The sequence below is a fragment of the Squalius cephalus genome, assembly GCF_949319135.1.
Source record: "Squalius cephalus genome assembly, chromosome: 1".
In the NCBI taxonomy this organism is placed as follows: Eukaryota; Metazoa; Chordata; class Actinopteri; order Cypriniformes; family Leuciscidae; genus Squalius; species Squalius cephalus.
Genome location: NC_137122.1, coordinates 27,045,876 through 27,060,072, shown reverse-complemented (window position 1 = coordinate 27,060,072; position 14,197 = coordinate 27,045,876). Strand labels below are relative to the sequence as shown.

General features: G+C 39.2%; 1 protein-coding gene across 3 annotated transcripts in view; it reads left to right on the top strand.

The window, feature by feature from the left end:
* The window catches only part of LOC307158096 (butyrophilin subfamily 1 member A1-like), a 34,501-nt gene extending 21,619 nt beyond the window's left edge, over positions 1–12,882 (top strand). For 2 of the 3 annotated variants that reach the window (XM_079870376.1, XM_079870375.1), the window contains 3 exons: positions 8,626–8,682; positions 8,929–8,955; positions 11,661–12,882. In XM_079870376.1, coding sequence (XP_079726502.1) covers positions 8,626–8,682; positions 8,929–8,955; positions 11,661–12,190 — 614 coding nt within the window. In that variant the 3' untranslated portion in view covers positions 12,191–12,882. The remainder of the gene's footprint in view (positions 1–8,625; positions 8,683–8,928; positions 8,956–11,660) is intronic. The other variant, XM_079870377.1, reaches the window with a different exon arrangement.
* The last annotated feature ends 1,315 nt before the right edge of the window (positions 12,883–14,197 follow it).

Below are 14,197 nucleotides of genomic sequence, written 5' to 3'. Positions count from 1 at the left end.
GTACCTTTGGACTGGCAGACCGGGGTGGTGGTCCCTCTTTTCAAGAAGGGGGATCGGAGGGTGTGCTCCAACTATAGGGGGATCACACTTCTCAGCCTCCCTGGGAAAGTCTATGCCAGGGTACTGGAGAGGAGAATCCGACCGATAGTAGAACCTCGGATTCAGGAGGAACAGTGTGGTTTTCGTCCCGGTCGTGGAACACTGGATCAGCTCTATACCCTCTACAGGGTGCTGGAGGGTTCATGGGAGTTTGCCCAACCAATCCACATGTGCTTTGTGGATTTGGAGAAGGCATTCGACTGTGTCCCTCGCGGCAGCCTGTGGAGGGTGCTCCGGGAGTATGGGGTCCGGGGCCCTTTGCTAAGGGCTATCCGGTCCCTGTACGACCGGAGCAGGAGCTTGGTTCGGATTGTCAGCAGTAAGTCAGACTTGTTCCCGGTGCGTGTTGGACTCCGGCAGGGCTGCCCTTTGTCACCGGTTCTGTTCATAATTTTTATGGACAGAATTTCTAGGCGCAGCCAGGGGCCGGAGGGGGTCAGGTTTGGGGACCACACGATTTCATCTCTGCTCTTTGCGGATGATGTGGTCGTGTTGGCCTCATCAAACCAGGACCTCCAGCATGCACTGGGACGGTTTGCAGCCGAGTGTGAAGCGGCCGGGATGAGAATCAGCACCTCCAAATCCGAGGCCATGGTCCTCAGTCGGAAAAGGGTGGCTTGCCCGCTTCAGGTTGGTGGAGAGTTCCTGCCTCAAGTGGAGGAGTTCAAGTATCTCGGGGTCTTGTTCACGAGTGAGGGAAGGATGGAACGGGAGATTGACAGACGGATCGGTGCAGCTTCTGCAGTAATGCGGTCGCTGTACCGGTCTGTCGTGGTGAAGAAGGAGCTGAGCCGCAAGGCGAAGCTCTCGATTTACCGGTCAATCTACGTTCCTACTCTCACCTATGGTCATGAGCTTTGGGTCATGACCGAAAGGACAAGATCCCGGATACAAGCGGCCGAAATGAGCTTTCTCCGCAGGGTGGCTGGGCGCTCCCTTAGAGATAGGGTGAGAAGCTCGGTCACTCGGGAGGAGCTCAGAGTAGAGCCGCTGCTCCTCCACATCGAGAGGGGTCAGTTGAGGTGGCTCGGGCATCTTTTCCGGATGCCTCCTGGACGCCTTCCTGGGAAGGCGTTCCGGGCATGTCCCACCGGGAGGAGACCCCGGGGAAGACCTAGGACACGCTGGAGAGACTATGTCTCCCAGCTGGCCTGGGAACGCCTCGGTGTCCCCCCGGAAGAGCTGGAGGAAGTGTCGAGGGAGAGGGAAGTCTGGGCATCCCTGCTTAGACTGCTGCCCCCGCGACCCGGCCCCGGATAAGCGGTAGAAAATGGATGGATGGATGGATGGAGTCAGTTGTAGTTCTTGTGTTTCTCTTTTCTTCAGTGATTCTGCTTGTTATCATCAGGTGTCTTCAATGCTCAATCATCACTCAATTAATTAATCATCACTCAATTAATTACTTAATTATCTAATTAACTCTAACACTGCTTCAGTGTTACTTTTAACACCCTGCTGGTGGTTCCCATATAAACACCGGGGAATTTACTGTGTTTTCTAACGATCCGCTAGCTGCCCGCCCCATAAGCAGACCGACAGGGGGTGGGTGTTGTGAGGTTTTGCACTCGTGCACGGATGCACGCGAAGTCGGAGCTGAAAGGTTGAGCTCACCGTAAAACCTCACAACACCCACCCCCTTTCGGTGATTGGTTGGAACTAGGGCTGGGCGATAAAACGATAACGATATGTATCGCGATAGACACGTAATCAATATCAATAAAAAATGCGTTCGATAAAACGTTCGATAATTTTTTTTTTTCCGTCGGAAGAAACCAGCAAAACAAGTTTGATTGCATGAACAAAGGCACTCACTCTCTAGTAACTAGATAAAACAGGAAAAGTCAGCTCGCCTGACTTAAAGTCTGACCGTAGTCAGACCAATGTCATCTGCAGATTATGCAAGACCGTCGTCAGTTTCTCTGTTATGCGCTGTTCAAGCGTGTGCGTTTCTCAGCGCATAGCTGCTACATGTGAAGCTCACATGCACTAAAAGCCGGTCTACCAGCGCCTGAATACTAAGTTATCTTTCGAGTCTTATTTTGCTAATACTGTTATATACACACAAGGTTTACATAAACTAGTCGGATATGTCTAAAGTGAAAGCAAACTTGAGAAAATTGAGAGAAAATCTGCTTGTCAAATGCGTGTATAATAGACGCGTCGCGCGCAGCTCTTAAAGAGACAGTAATAGTAAACACGCTGCCGCTTGTCCTTAAAGGGATAGTTCACCCAAAAATAAAAATTATCTCATTATTTACGCACTCTAATGTTGTTCCAAACCTGTATTAATTGCCTTCTAATATTTTCTAATATTAATATTTTGAAGAATGTGGGTATCCAAACAGTAGCTGGTCCCCATTGACTTCCATAGGAGAAAAATATACTATGGAAGTCACTGGGGTAATGGGGTAACATCAACTGTTGGTCATTCTTCCAAATAACTTTTATTTTCAACAGAAGAAAGAAACTTATTCGAGTTTAAAACAACGTGAGAGAGTAAATTATGAAAATTAGAATTTTTAGGAGAACTATCCCTTTAATGATAATAAAACAACAAAATGTAAAGAGAAAATCACTCACTGCTCTTGACTGATAACTTTACTAATAGCTTTAATAAGTATCAATGTATAATTTATAGAAAATAGAAAGAAATAGATTTATAGAATTTATAGAAAGAAATCGTAATATTATATTTTTGCCATATCGCCCACCCCTTTATAAAGCATTTCTTATGTATACTTTAATTTTGCACCTTAATGTTAAGAGATAATTGTTAAGTGTTCATTGTGATTTTAGACTTTTGAGTTTTCCATGGTCGTGTTGACATTTCTGCCTTTATAACTGATGAGATTATAATCAGAGGTAGGTTAAGTTTAAAATAAAAAATATTTAAATGTAATATATTTGTCTCCTGGACTGGTCCTTATTTTAAATAATATTATGTTATAAAAAAATTCAATAATTATCGATATCGACCGATATGAAACACTTATATCGTGATACAGTTTTCAGCCATATCGCCCAGCCCTAGTTGGAACACTATTTATTTTGGTTTTGAATGGTTGGTGAAACCAATTGTTTTTGTGTAGGCTGCCTACACAGAGACGTTTTTTTGACGGCCTGCTTATGGGGCGGGTAGCTAGCGGATCATTAGGAAAGATTAGATGAATGTGATCATTTATGTTTGGGCCTTTTTTGGGCCTGAAATCACTGATACAACCTTTTATTAAGTTATTGATGAATTGTTCATTAAAAGTCTGTTTACAGCCATAATATATCTACTTAACCCTCAGGTGCTCTTCGTTTGGGTGGAACACTTGTTATCTTCCCTGTCAGAAGAGACACCTAAAAATGAAACTTCCTCCTCTCCAGTAAAACCAATGCAATATTCTTTTGTATTTTGAGAGGATTTGATGGTACTTATTAATATTTATGCAATATTTATGGTTAATTTTTGCCATTGAAAATAATACACACATTTATTTTTCAAATTTTTAAAAATATTTCTTCAATTATTACAGTATTTCAGATTAATATACAGACTGGGCCTTTTAAATAATTTTTTTTTAAGTCAGATTAGCGCCATCTATTGATAAATTTTAATTTGACATGTTATTGCATGGGTTTACCACTAGATGCCTGTATAGCTCTCTATGGAGAGGCTTGTGAATTCTCTAGTTGTTTTTGGACCAAATTACTTACTTTTAAAGGGTAACTAAACCCCTGGTCAGAGCCTGACTCCACCCACTGGCAATATTTGAAAAATGCTGGAAAAGTGGGCAGACCCCAGTGGAGATAGAGGGAACGAGCCGAGGGAGAAGCTGAGCGGGGGCTGTCAATAGCGCGTGCTCTCTGTAGGCATATTCATATTTTGCCGCTATGTGAAATAATCCAGCAAAATGCGCCGGCGCGTTTGTCGACCCCAGAGGATTCTGCTTACGTCACTTGCCACCGCTTTTGTCACGTACCACCGCAAACATCCAATAGGAAAATTCAACTGCAGTAGCCACCGTAGTTCAACCTGAAGAGGGCAGCACTCAGACGTTTTTACACCATATATTGTAGAAATAAAACACTTTATACACAAATGTCAAAAAAGTTACTCGAATCAATGAACAGCACTAATAAAGCCCCATTCTTAGAGACCATTAACTAAAAAAAGTTGGTTTAGGATTTAGTTACCCTTTAAGATGAGGATTTCAATGTATTTTTTTAGAAATTCTCAAATAAAACTTTTTGCCAAGGTTTTTCAATTTTTTTAAATAAATTTGATGTGAAGTGTACACGTTTTTGCATTATTACTACAGTCAAACCTGAATACAGAGAAAGCATTTTGTTACAGGTAACATTATGATTCATTAAATACAAAAATAATTTTAATACAATACAAACAAAAAATGTATAAAAATAAACAGTAATGCTTTATCATAGCTTATTATTATTTATATTATTATTAGATATTTTAAACATTATATTAATTATGATTTTAATCATTTTAATAATAATTAATTATATATATATATATATATAAATATATATATATATATATATATATATATATATATATATATATATATATATATATATATACATGTATATACAGTAAGGAAAATAAGTATTTGAACCATAGACTGTAAAAAAATATGGACGTAGTGTCCGTGACGTCACCCGTAGGTTTCTGAAGAGCATTTTTGAAGCCTAAAGTGGGCAGAGTCGACCGTCGCCATCTTGGCCTCGCGTCACCTTGCATCACTCCCGGATAACAGAAAATGGGCAAAGAGGCGGGGCGTGAGTGGAGCTGAGTAGCCTGGCTATCTGAAACCACGCTCACCGCTCGACGTGATCGAGTTAGCTCAGGCTTGGGAGGTAATGCTATATGCTACTGAAAGTACCAAGTCTGCGACTGCACAGGGCCTCGCGCTAAAGTGAGTTGATGATGTAAAGACAATTAAAAGTTCCTGTTTTTGCCCATCGAAATATTATTAAAAGACATGGCTACAAGTGAGACTGTGTATCGTGATTCTGTACTATTCTGCTAGTTGAAAATGTATTATGCAGTAACTATTACTCTGAGAGAGTGTGTGTGACAGTGATTGCGCGGCATCGCTCGTCAAGTTCGTAGAGAGCATTCAGTCCATTTTAAATTCTGATTTTGGCCGCCTCTCAAATGGGTTAAACCATAGATATATTAACGTTACCTATGAAGTTCAAGTAAATGCGCTAGAAATCCGCGCTCATTCAATGATGTGCATTTATTGCATTGACGGAGAAAGCGCCGACACCTGCAGGATTTCATCTGACAGTACATAAGCATATTATAATCAATATGTTCCGTGAGAGCAGAACGAACGAGCCTTTATATCTATAGACGTTTTTAAATCTGAAAACTCCAAAAAGCAACGAAATTGTCAGACATCCATTAGTGCATGTTCACAGAGGAAAACAACTGAAATACAGCGCTGGTTGTTCTCTCGAACGATACTCGACGACAACGACGGAATCCAAAGCCGTGGGCGAAGTAATGGGTGTATTAAATTGAATGAAATAATCCCGAAAAAAGCACAAACACTGCAGAGGTGGCAAGTTCAGCAGCTAAAACTTGCTGCGGTGAAGTGACGCGGCTAACAGGAGACAAACGGATAGCATTGACATCAGCGGGAATCCACCTGTCACTCAAAACTGGACACACCCTTAATTATGCAGAACTTTAAATATTAATCAACTAAACGGATGAGTTATAAAAAAATTCACCCCCCTCACAGTTGTTATGAAGGGCAAAATTAGCTGTATAGACCAAAGCCACAGAGAGAACCAGGCTGTAAACATGTTTTTTTCTGCTGTAAAGTTGGTAATTTTAACATGGGGGAGATACAGATTTGACTCACCTCTGCAGTCAGCCTCAAGCGGCCAGTCAATGAATTGCAGTTTAACTCACTTCCGTATTGGTTTCAAGAGAGAGACGGGGAGGTTGCCGCTTGATTTGAACACCCTGCTATTTTGCAAGTTCTCCCACTTAGAAATCATGGAGGGGTCTGAATTATCATCGTAGGTGCATGTCCAGTGTGAGAGACATAATCTAAAAAAAAAAATCCAGAAATCTCAATGTATGATTTTTTAACTATTTATTTGTATGATACAGCTGCAAATAAGTATTTGAACACCTGAGAAAATCAATGTTAATATTTGGTACAGTAGCCTTTGTTTGCAATTACAGAGGTCAAACATTTCCTGTAGTTTTTCACCAGGTTTGCACACACTGCAGGAGGGATTTTGGCCCACTCCTCCACACAGATCTTCTCTAGATCAGTCAGGTTTCTGGGCTGTCGCTGAGAAACACGGAGTTTGAGCTCCCTCCAAAGATTCTCTATTGGGTTTAGGTCTGGAGACTGGCTAGGTGTTACTACTGGCTCTCAAATAGTAACAAAAGAGGCAGGAGAAAGTTCGGCAAACAAATGTCTAAGGATTGATTTATTTATTAACTCAAAAGTTTACATAACCAAGGATCAACTTAAAGCAACAATTCAAACACAAAACAAAGCCGCTCTCTCCCGCTCGATGCGCCACAACCAAGCCCTCTTTATGCCATCAGCTGGGACACGCCATGAATTAAGCACAGGAACTGACCTAGGATAACAACAAGACACGGAAATACAGAACAGGAGAAATACAGACAATCACTGGATGTAACACTAGGCCATGCCAGAACCTTGATATGCTTCTTACAGAGCCACTCCTTGGTTATCCTGGCTGTGTGCTTCGGGTCATTGGGTCCCATGTGCAGAAAAACACCCCCAAAGCATGATGCTACCACCCCCATGCTTCACAGTAGGGATGGTGTTCTTGGGATGGTACTCATCATTCTTCTTCCTCCAAACACGTTTAGTGGAATTATGACCAAAAAGTTCTATTTTGGTCTGATCTGACCACATGACTTTCTCCCATGACTCCTCTGGATCATCCAAATGGTCATTGGCAAACTTAAGACGGGCCTTGACATGTGCTGGTTTAAGCAGGGGAACCTTCCGTGCCATGCATGATTTCAAACCATGACGTCTTAGTGTATTACCAACAGTAACCTTGGAAACGGTGGTCCCAGCTCTTTTCAGGTCATTGACCAGCTCCTCCCGTGTAGTTCTGGGCTGATTTCTCACCTTTCTTAGGATCATTGAGACCCCACGAGGTGAGATCTTGCATGGAGCCCCAGTCCGAGGGAGATTGACAGTCATGTTTAGCTTCTTCCATTTTCTAATGATTGCTCCAACAGTGGACCTTTTTTCACCAAGCTGCTTGGCAATTTCCCCGTAGCCCTTTCCAGCCTTGTGGAGGTGTACAATTTTGGCTCGATGGTGTTTTAAGCCCCCAATGGCTCCTTAGAGGCAGCTAACCCTACCCTCATCCTTAAACCTACCCATCCCCTCGCTGCCTGGAAGGCGCCGTTGGGGGCTTAAAACACCAAACACCACAATTTTGTCTCTAGTGTCTTTGGACAGCTCTTTGGTCTTGGCCATGTTAGTAGTTGGATTCTTACTGATTGTATGGGGTGGACAGGTGTCTTTATGCAGCTAACGACCTCAAACAGGTGCATCTAATTTAGGATAATAAATGGAGTGGAGGTGGACATTTTAAAGGCAGACTAACAGGTCTTTGAGGGTCAGAATTCTAGCTGATAGACAGGTGTTCAAATACTTATTTGCAGCTGTATCATACAAATAAATAGTTAAAAAATCATATATTTTTTATATTGTGATTTCTGGATTTTTTTTTAGATTATGTCTCTCACAGTGGACATGCACCTACGATGACAATTTCAGACCCCTCCATGATTTCCAAGTGGGAGAACTTGCAAAATAGCAGGGTGTTCAAATACTTATTTTCCTCACTGTATATATATATATTCATTATAATTATTAATCATGTTATGTTTTTCACTATTGATGTTTTAGAGTTTCACCCCTTCATTGCTGAGCACTTTTTTTCAGCATGGTGGCTGATTTGTAGAGAATGTTTGTGTTTTTGTCAATTTCCCATTAATTTTCTATGGTCAGTAATTTTTGACCGAAAATCTAAAGTTTGACTAATTGTTTTGTACGACCTCTTAGCCTGCTCGGATCATAACCTCCATTTTTTTTGTGTTCTCACATTCCTAATGCCATAAAAGTCACCAAGTTTCATAACATTCCGATGAAGCTGTGATTTTTAGAAATTCCGGTCGGAAATGACTGAAGAGCACTGTATTCATTTAGTTTGTGTATATATTGGGTCCTATAAATGGTTATCAGTTGTTTATATAATGAATATTGATTCAGTCACTGATGTACTTGTGTGATGTTAACACACCCTATAAACACAACTAGTGATTGTAACTTGTTTGTAATTTCAATGTCCAGTCAAGTCACCTTTATTTATATAGTGCTTTATACAATACAGATTGTGTCACTGCAGCTTTACAGTGATAACAGGAAAATAATGTAGCAAAGTTTGATTCTGCTGTACAGATCTATAATATTATTTTCTCCTCTATTTCAGAATTTTCTTTAGAACGTGATCAACTTTTACAAAGTCAGAAGATTATTTTAACACAAGGTGAATTTGTTTATATGCTTTTATTAAAATATTAATTACTTTTGAATTTTTTTGCAAAACAATGAATTAATACACTGTGCATTCATATGTCTATACTATTCATTATATGTAATTATAGGATATACAGTATAAACTGTGTAAAGTCATGTGTTTTCAAGCAGTGATCAAAATGATTGATCTCATTATTGATTAAAGATTAATTCTGTAATGAACCCTTTCTAACTTCATACTTTGTTTCATACTTAGCTGTCTCACATTTAAGAACATACACAGGTGAGTAAAATCTATTCATAAGTATTTATTTTAAATTCACCGTCATGTCAAACATTTATTAATTAATTAATTAATGTTTTTGAGTTTTTGGTACACAGCAAAATCCCCAGTGTTAAATTAACACTCCTCAGTGTACATATGTGTCCACACTACAGGGTGTTAAAAATTAACACTGAAGCAGTGTTGAAGTTAATGAGATAATTAAGTTAACACTGAAGCAGTGTTGAAGTTAATGAGATAATTAAGTGATTAATTAAGTGATGATTGGCCATTAGTGGTGACACCTGATGTTAATAAGCATAATCATTGACGGAAAGAGAAAAAACAATAACAGAAAAAAGAGAAACACAATAACTACAACTGACTTCGAGTCATTACACATTATTACCAGTTTGACTTTATTTCTGTCATACATCGACAAAAGTTCTTGAGATTTAACAGAAGTTTAGACGGTAATGTTTTATGCAATTTTTTTTAGTTTATACATTTAACCCTTTCAACCCCACAGGAAAATCCACACTACAAAGAGTAAAAAGTAACACTGATGCAGTGTTGCAGTGAGATAATTAAGTGAACAAGCAGAATCACTGAAGGAGAGAGGAACAACAGAAAATATAGAAAGAAACACAATAACTAAAACTGACTTCCAGCCATTACACATTATTACACCTATTATTAACCAGTATGACTTTATTTCTGTCATATATCTACATAAGTTGTTATTGAGATGTTTAATTGAAAATGTTTGGTTTGAAGTTACCATTATAGAGACCAGTGTTTGTGTAGTGTTTGACTTTTTATCATTAGATTTTCACTTACTGTCTGAACTGTTTTTGTAAGTCACACTTGTGCATACACAGGGCTTATAAATGGTTGCAGTTATATTGGTTATGATGACAAAATCATCATATAGCCTGTTCAATCACTAATCTTGTTCAGAGATTAATCCTGTATTAAAAGCTTTATATTAACACCACTTGAAACTACAGTAATAAGTTACAATGATTTTTTTTAACACATTATGCACAACCAAAAGACAGCACTACATTGTCTTGTAGAAACACAGAGATATCAAAAACCTGCATATGTCTCTCATCAATGGTGGCAATCATTTTTTTTTTACATTTTTTTATTCATGCAGCAATGCATGCTGGGAGTTTTATACTATCCTAGAACCCAGCATGCATAGCGACATGAAACTTTTGATTGTCACCATTGTTGAGATTCATGTGCTGATTGTTGATGTCTGTGTGTGTCTGAGTGAAGCAGGTGTTAAAAATGTTTTAATGCACTATATGATTTCAATATTCTTCACAATTGGTTACAGAATCTTTGCTGGATTTCATGTTGTAGATTAACAGATATATAATAAATATGAAATACCCATAAATTCAAAACTTATACACAGAATGAGATCAGACATGTCCAGGATGGTTACATCACAACAGCCATAAACTCCTGATCTTCTTCCTCTTGGCTTTTTCTTGCCCTAACAAATGTGCTTTATAAACTCAAAGTTAAAGCAGCCAGAGAGAAATTAATGGTAAAAAGTCAATGGACAAGAGACCAACTAAAGCAAATACTGATCTCCATCATGGTGACTACAAACTTTATTATTAACTAAATCTCTGTTAAAGGAGAACTCCGGTCAATTTTAACATTGAGCTCATTTTTTTGTACATTTGGAGTGCTGTCAATACAGAGAACAACAACAAAAATCGGTGTTGCCTACACCGAGTTATTCTATTTTTAAAATTTGCACCCTGTTGACTTCAATGGGGCAATATTTAAACCTGCTTTTAGCCTCTTAACATCCTTGATGTGTCATTACAAGTGCACAGAAAATGTGAGTGATTCCTTCTGAGTGAACACGAGTGAGTCTGACTGCAGTAGATGTGAAAGATATGTATAAAAATGATGTTATTTAAGCCAGCGCAAATACCTTTGTTTACATCCTGTTTTTCGGTTGAAGTCCAAAGTAGTCGATTGCAGAGTTCACACGCATAGGTTTAATACCTATGATCACGCGCGTGAACTCGAGCTCAATGTTAAAATTGACCGGAGTTCTCCTTTAATTCTCAACAAGAACTTTTGTACATGTATGAAAGAAATAATGTTAAACTGGTTTGTAAACTGGTTTCACACTCAGTGGCTGGAAGTCAGTTGTAGTTCTTGTGTTTCTCTTTTTTCTGTTCTTGCTTCTCTGTCCTTCAGTGATTCTGCTTATCAGGTGTTCATCAGTTTCTCAATTCACTCACTTATTTTCATTCAAGTGGACTATATTAGTGAACTAATGTGGGGAATAGTGTATGAGAGTTTAGAGTGTGATTGGGAACACAGCCTCTGAGTGTCGACTTTGAGCACTGTTAATTCACAGTATATTCCTGTAGGCTATTTTTGTTTTCTACGGTATATTACTGTTTTAATGGAAAATAGTATAATATTGTCAGAATTTGGCCTTTTTTTACAGCAAGGGTTAACAGTGTAGCAAAGCTTTTTAAACTACTTTAGACTTTCTGTTCAGGTTTTCTCAGGCCAACTTCAACAATTGCTTACAAACTTTTTAATCTAGTTTAAAATTAATGCAATATTTGAATTAATGCAATATTTAAATAAAGTTACCACGATTCCTAATTATAAAATATAATTTTCTTTCTTTTATTATATGCTCATCTGTAAAGCAGACTTTTCAATATTTTCTGCAGTGAATGTGATTCTGGATGCTGATACGGCTCATCCACATCTCATCGTGTCTCATGATGGGAAACAAATGGAATGTGGAAACAGACTGAACGCAGTGGATGGGGGAAAAGACAGGTTTGATGTATATCTTAGTGTTCTCGGGAAGGACGGATTCTCCTCAGGGTGTTTTTACTTTGAGGTGCAGGTGAAGGATCAAACTGAGTGGGATTTAGGAGTGGCCAGAGAATCCAGTTACAGGAAGGGCTGGATCGATCTGAGACCTGATGATGGATACTGGACTGTGAGACGGTTTAATGAGTGGTATTCGGCTTGTGACTCTTCAAATTCTTCATCTGTCTCTCTTTCTCTGAGAGTGGAGCCTCAGAGGGTCGGTGTGTTTGTGGATTATGAGAAGGGTCTCGTCTCCTTTTATGAAGTGGAGTCCATATCTCATATCTACTCTTACTCTGGTCAGTCTTTTAATGAGAAACTCTATCCATTTTTTGGTTTGGGGAATAAAAACTCCACACCACTGATTATCTGTGATGATTAATAATGAGATCAGTGAATGAATTTACATGATCAGGTAAAATAAAAGGAAATACAATACAATAAGTGTAACAGCCACAAATATGAACTATTATTCACAAATGTGGACACAGAAGTGTGTGTGAGTTCATCTGATCACTGATCACCTGTTCTTCATCAGCACCTCCTCATCTCCACTAGATAGTGAATGAAAGTCATCATGAAGTGCTGATCGCACAGTTCACTGTTTCTCCCTCAATAGTGTTTGGTGTTTGTTGATGAATGTCCAGATTGAGTAAAGCTGGATTCAAAGAACAAGCTCAAATATAAGACTTTTTCATGTGTGTAACGTTTTGCTCACTACATCATTCCCACAATGCCATTTGTGTTATTCAGTTTCAATGAATTATATGTGGATTGTGTAAAGAATTAGTAATGTCCAAACTTCTGATCCGACACAGATGAATAGATGAGTTTAAGTTTATTCATGTATTCTTAAGTAATCACTTGTATTCTTCATTTTCATTCTTTTATTATTAGGATGGATATCGTTCACCCAAAAATAACATTTTCATGTCTTTCCAACCCTGTTTTTATTGTTCTATTAAACAAAGTATCCGACACGTCCGCTTCGCCGTCGCCAGAGTTTGTTGACATACGTCAGCATGACATCAGAGCAATTAAGGCGGACCACACTCGGACACATTTCTAACCGTCTATTGCTTGCATAAGCATAATTTTTTACCCCATAGATATTTAATTTAAAGATATTTAAAATCAGAAATAAAGTCAGTCTGGTTAGTAATAAGTGAAGCTGGTAATGCTGTTTGTGGAGTTGTTTAATCCTCCTCTGCTGAGATCTTCACAGATTGAATGTCTTCTTTTCTCTTCAGTTGATTTCATCTGAGGCTGTGGCTGAAATTACTCCATATTTAATATACACAGATTTTTTGGCTACGATAAGGTCCAGTTCTGGTTTATTTCTTTGCTCTTGGCTGACATGTGGCATTGCTATGCAGAGGTGTAAAGTCCAGGTTCAGAAAGTAAAAGTCCTCCTCAGTATTTTGTTCCAATCACCTGGATTTGCTAATTCCGACAGGAGAGAGAACTAATTAGTGAAATCAGCTGACTGAGTTCATGGGTGGAATCAAGCGTGCCGCACAAGCCCTGAAAAGTGAAGCCAAAACGTCTCGATCGCCCCCCGGTGGCTGGTCCTAGTATAGGTCATAAGCCCCGCCTCCCCGTGTTATTCAATGGGACGTGAGACCAACTAAACAATTAAATTACACTTCAAATATCTTTTTTCCAAAGGTGGTTTCTTTCATTTGCTGTCGTTTTTATCACGCTGATGTAAGTTCAAGTGTCTGTTTCAAAAATAAGTTGGTTTTTAGTTAGTTTTTAGTCATGATTGACAGCTGTGATTGACAGGTTCTCTGAGCGAAGTAGTCACTGAAGCACCAACGGACATTTTTTTCGGGATCTTCGGAGGACTGAGGAGATTGTATTTACTTTATTTTAATAAGCCTCTTGTCGTACTGCAATCAATTTTTAAAAAAGTGTGCAGAATGCACTTTCCCTGCGAGAGTGAGGGAGTGAGAGAGTGAGCGTTGATTTCGCGGCTTTAGCCTACTTCCTGCTCACTACTGCGCAGGTCTGGTCCCGAAATCGCTACTGCGCAGACTCAAGTTCCAATATGTCAGCGCCATATCGGGACTCAGGCGGCTTCAGTTCTCATCAACGGAAGAGAGCGAAGGGGCGTCGTCCATCTTTTTTTACAGTCTATGGGTGGAATAAACATATGGCAGGACTTCTACTCTTTGGCCCCTGGATTTCCCACCTCTGCATATGATCGTATTTTTCTCATGGATATTTCTGCTGCTGCAAAGGTGCAAATTGAATTCACAGATACAGTTAACACTAATATAAAAGAGTAAAGGGTCAAGAGCCCAAATAAAGCTGACACTAATCACAATTCTGGTGACTTCCCAGCAAACACAAAAACGTTGCAAAAACGTTTTTTTCACGTCGTGAA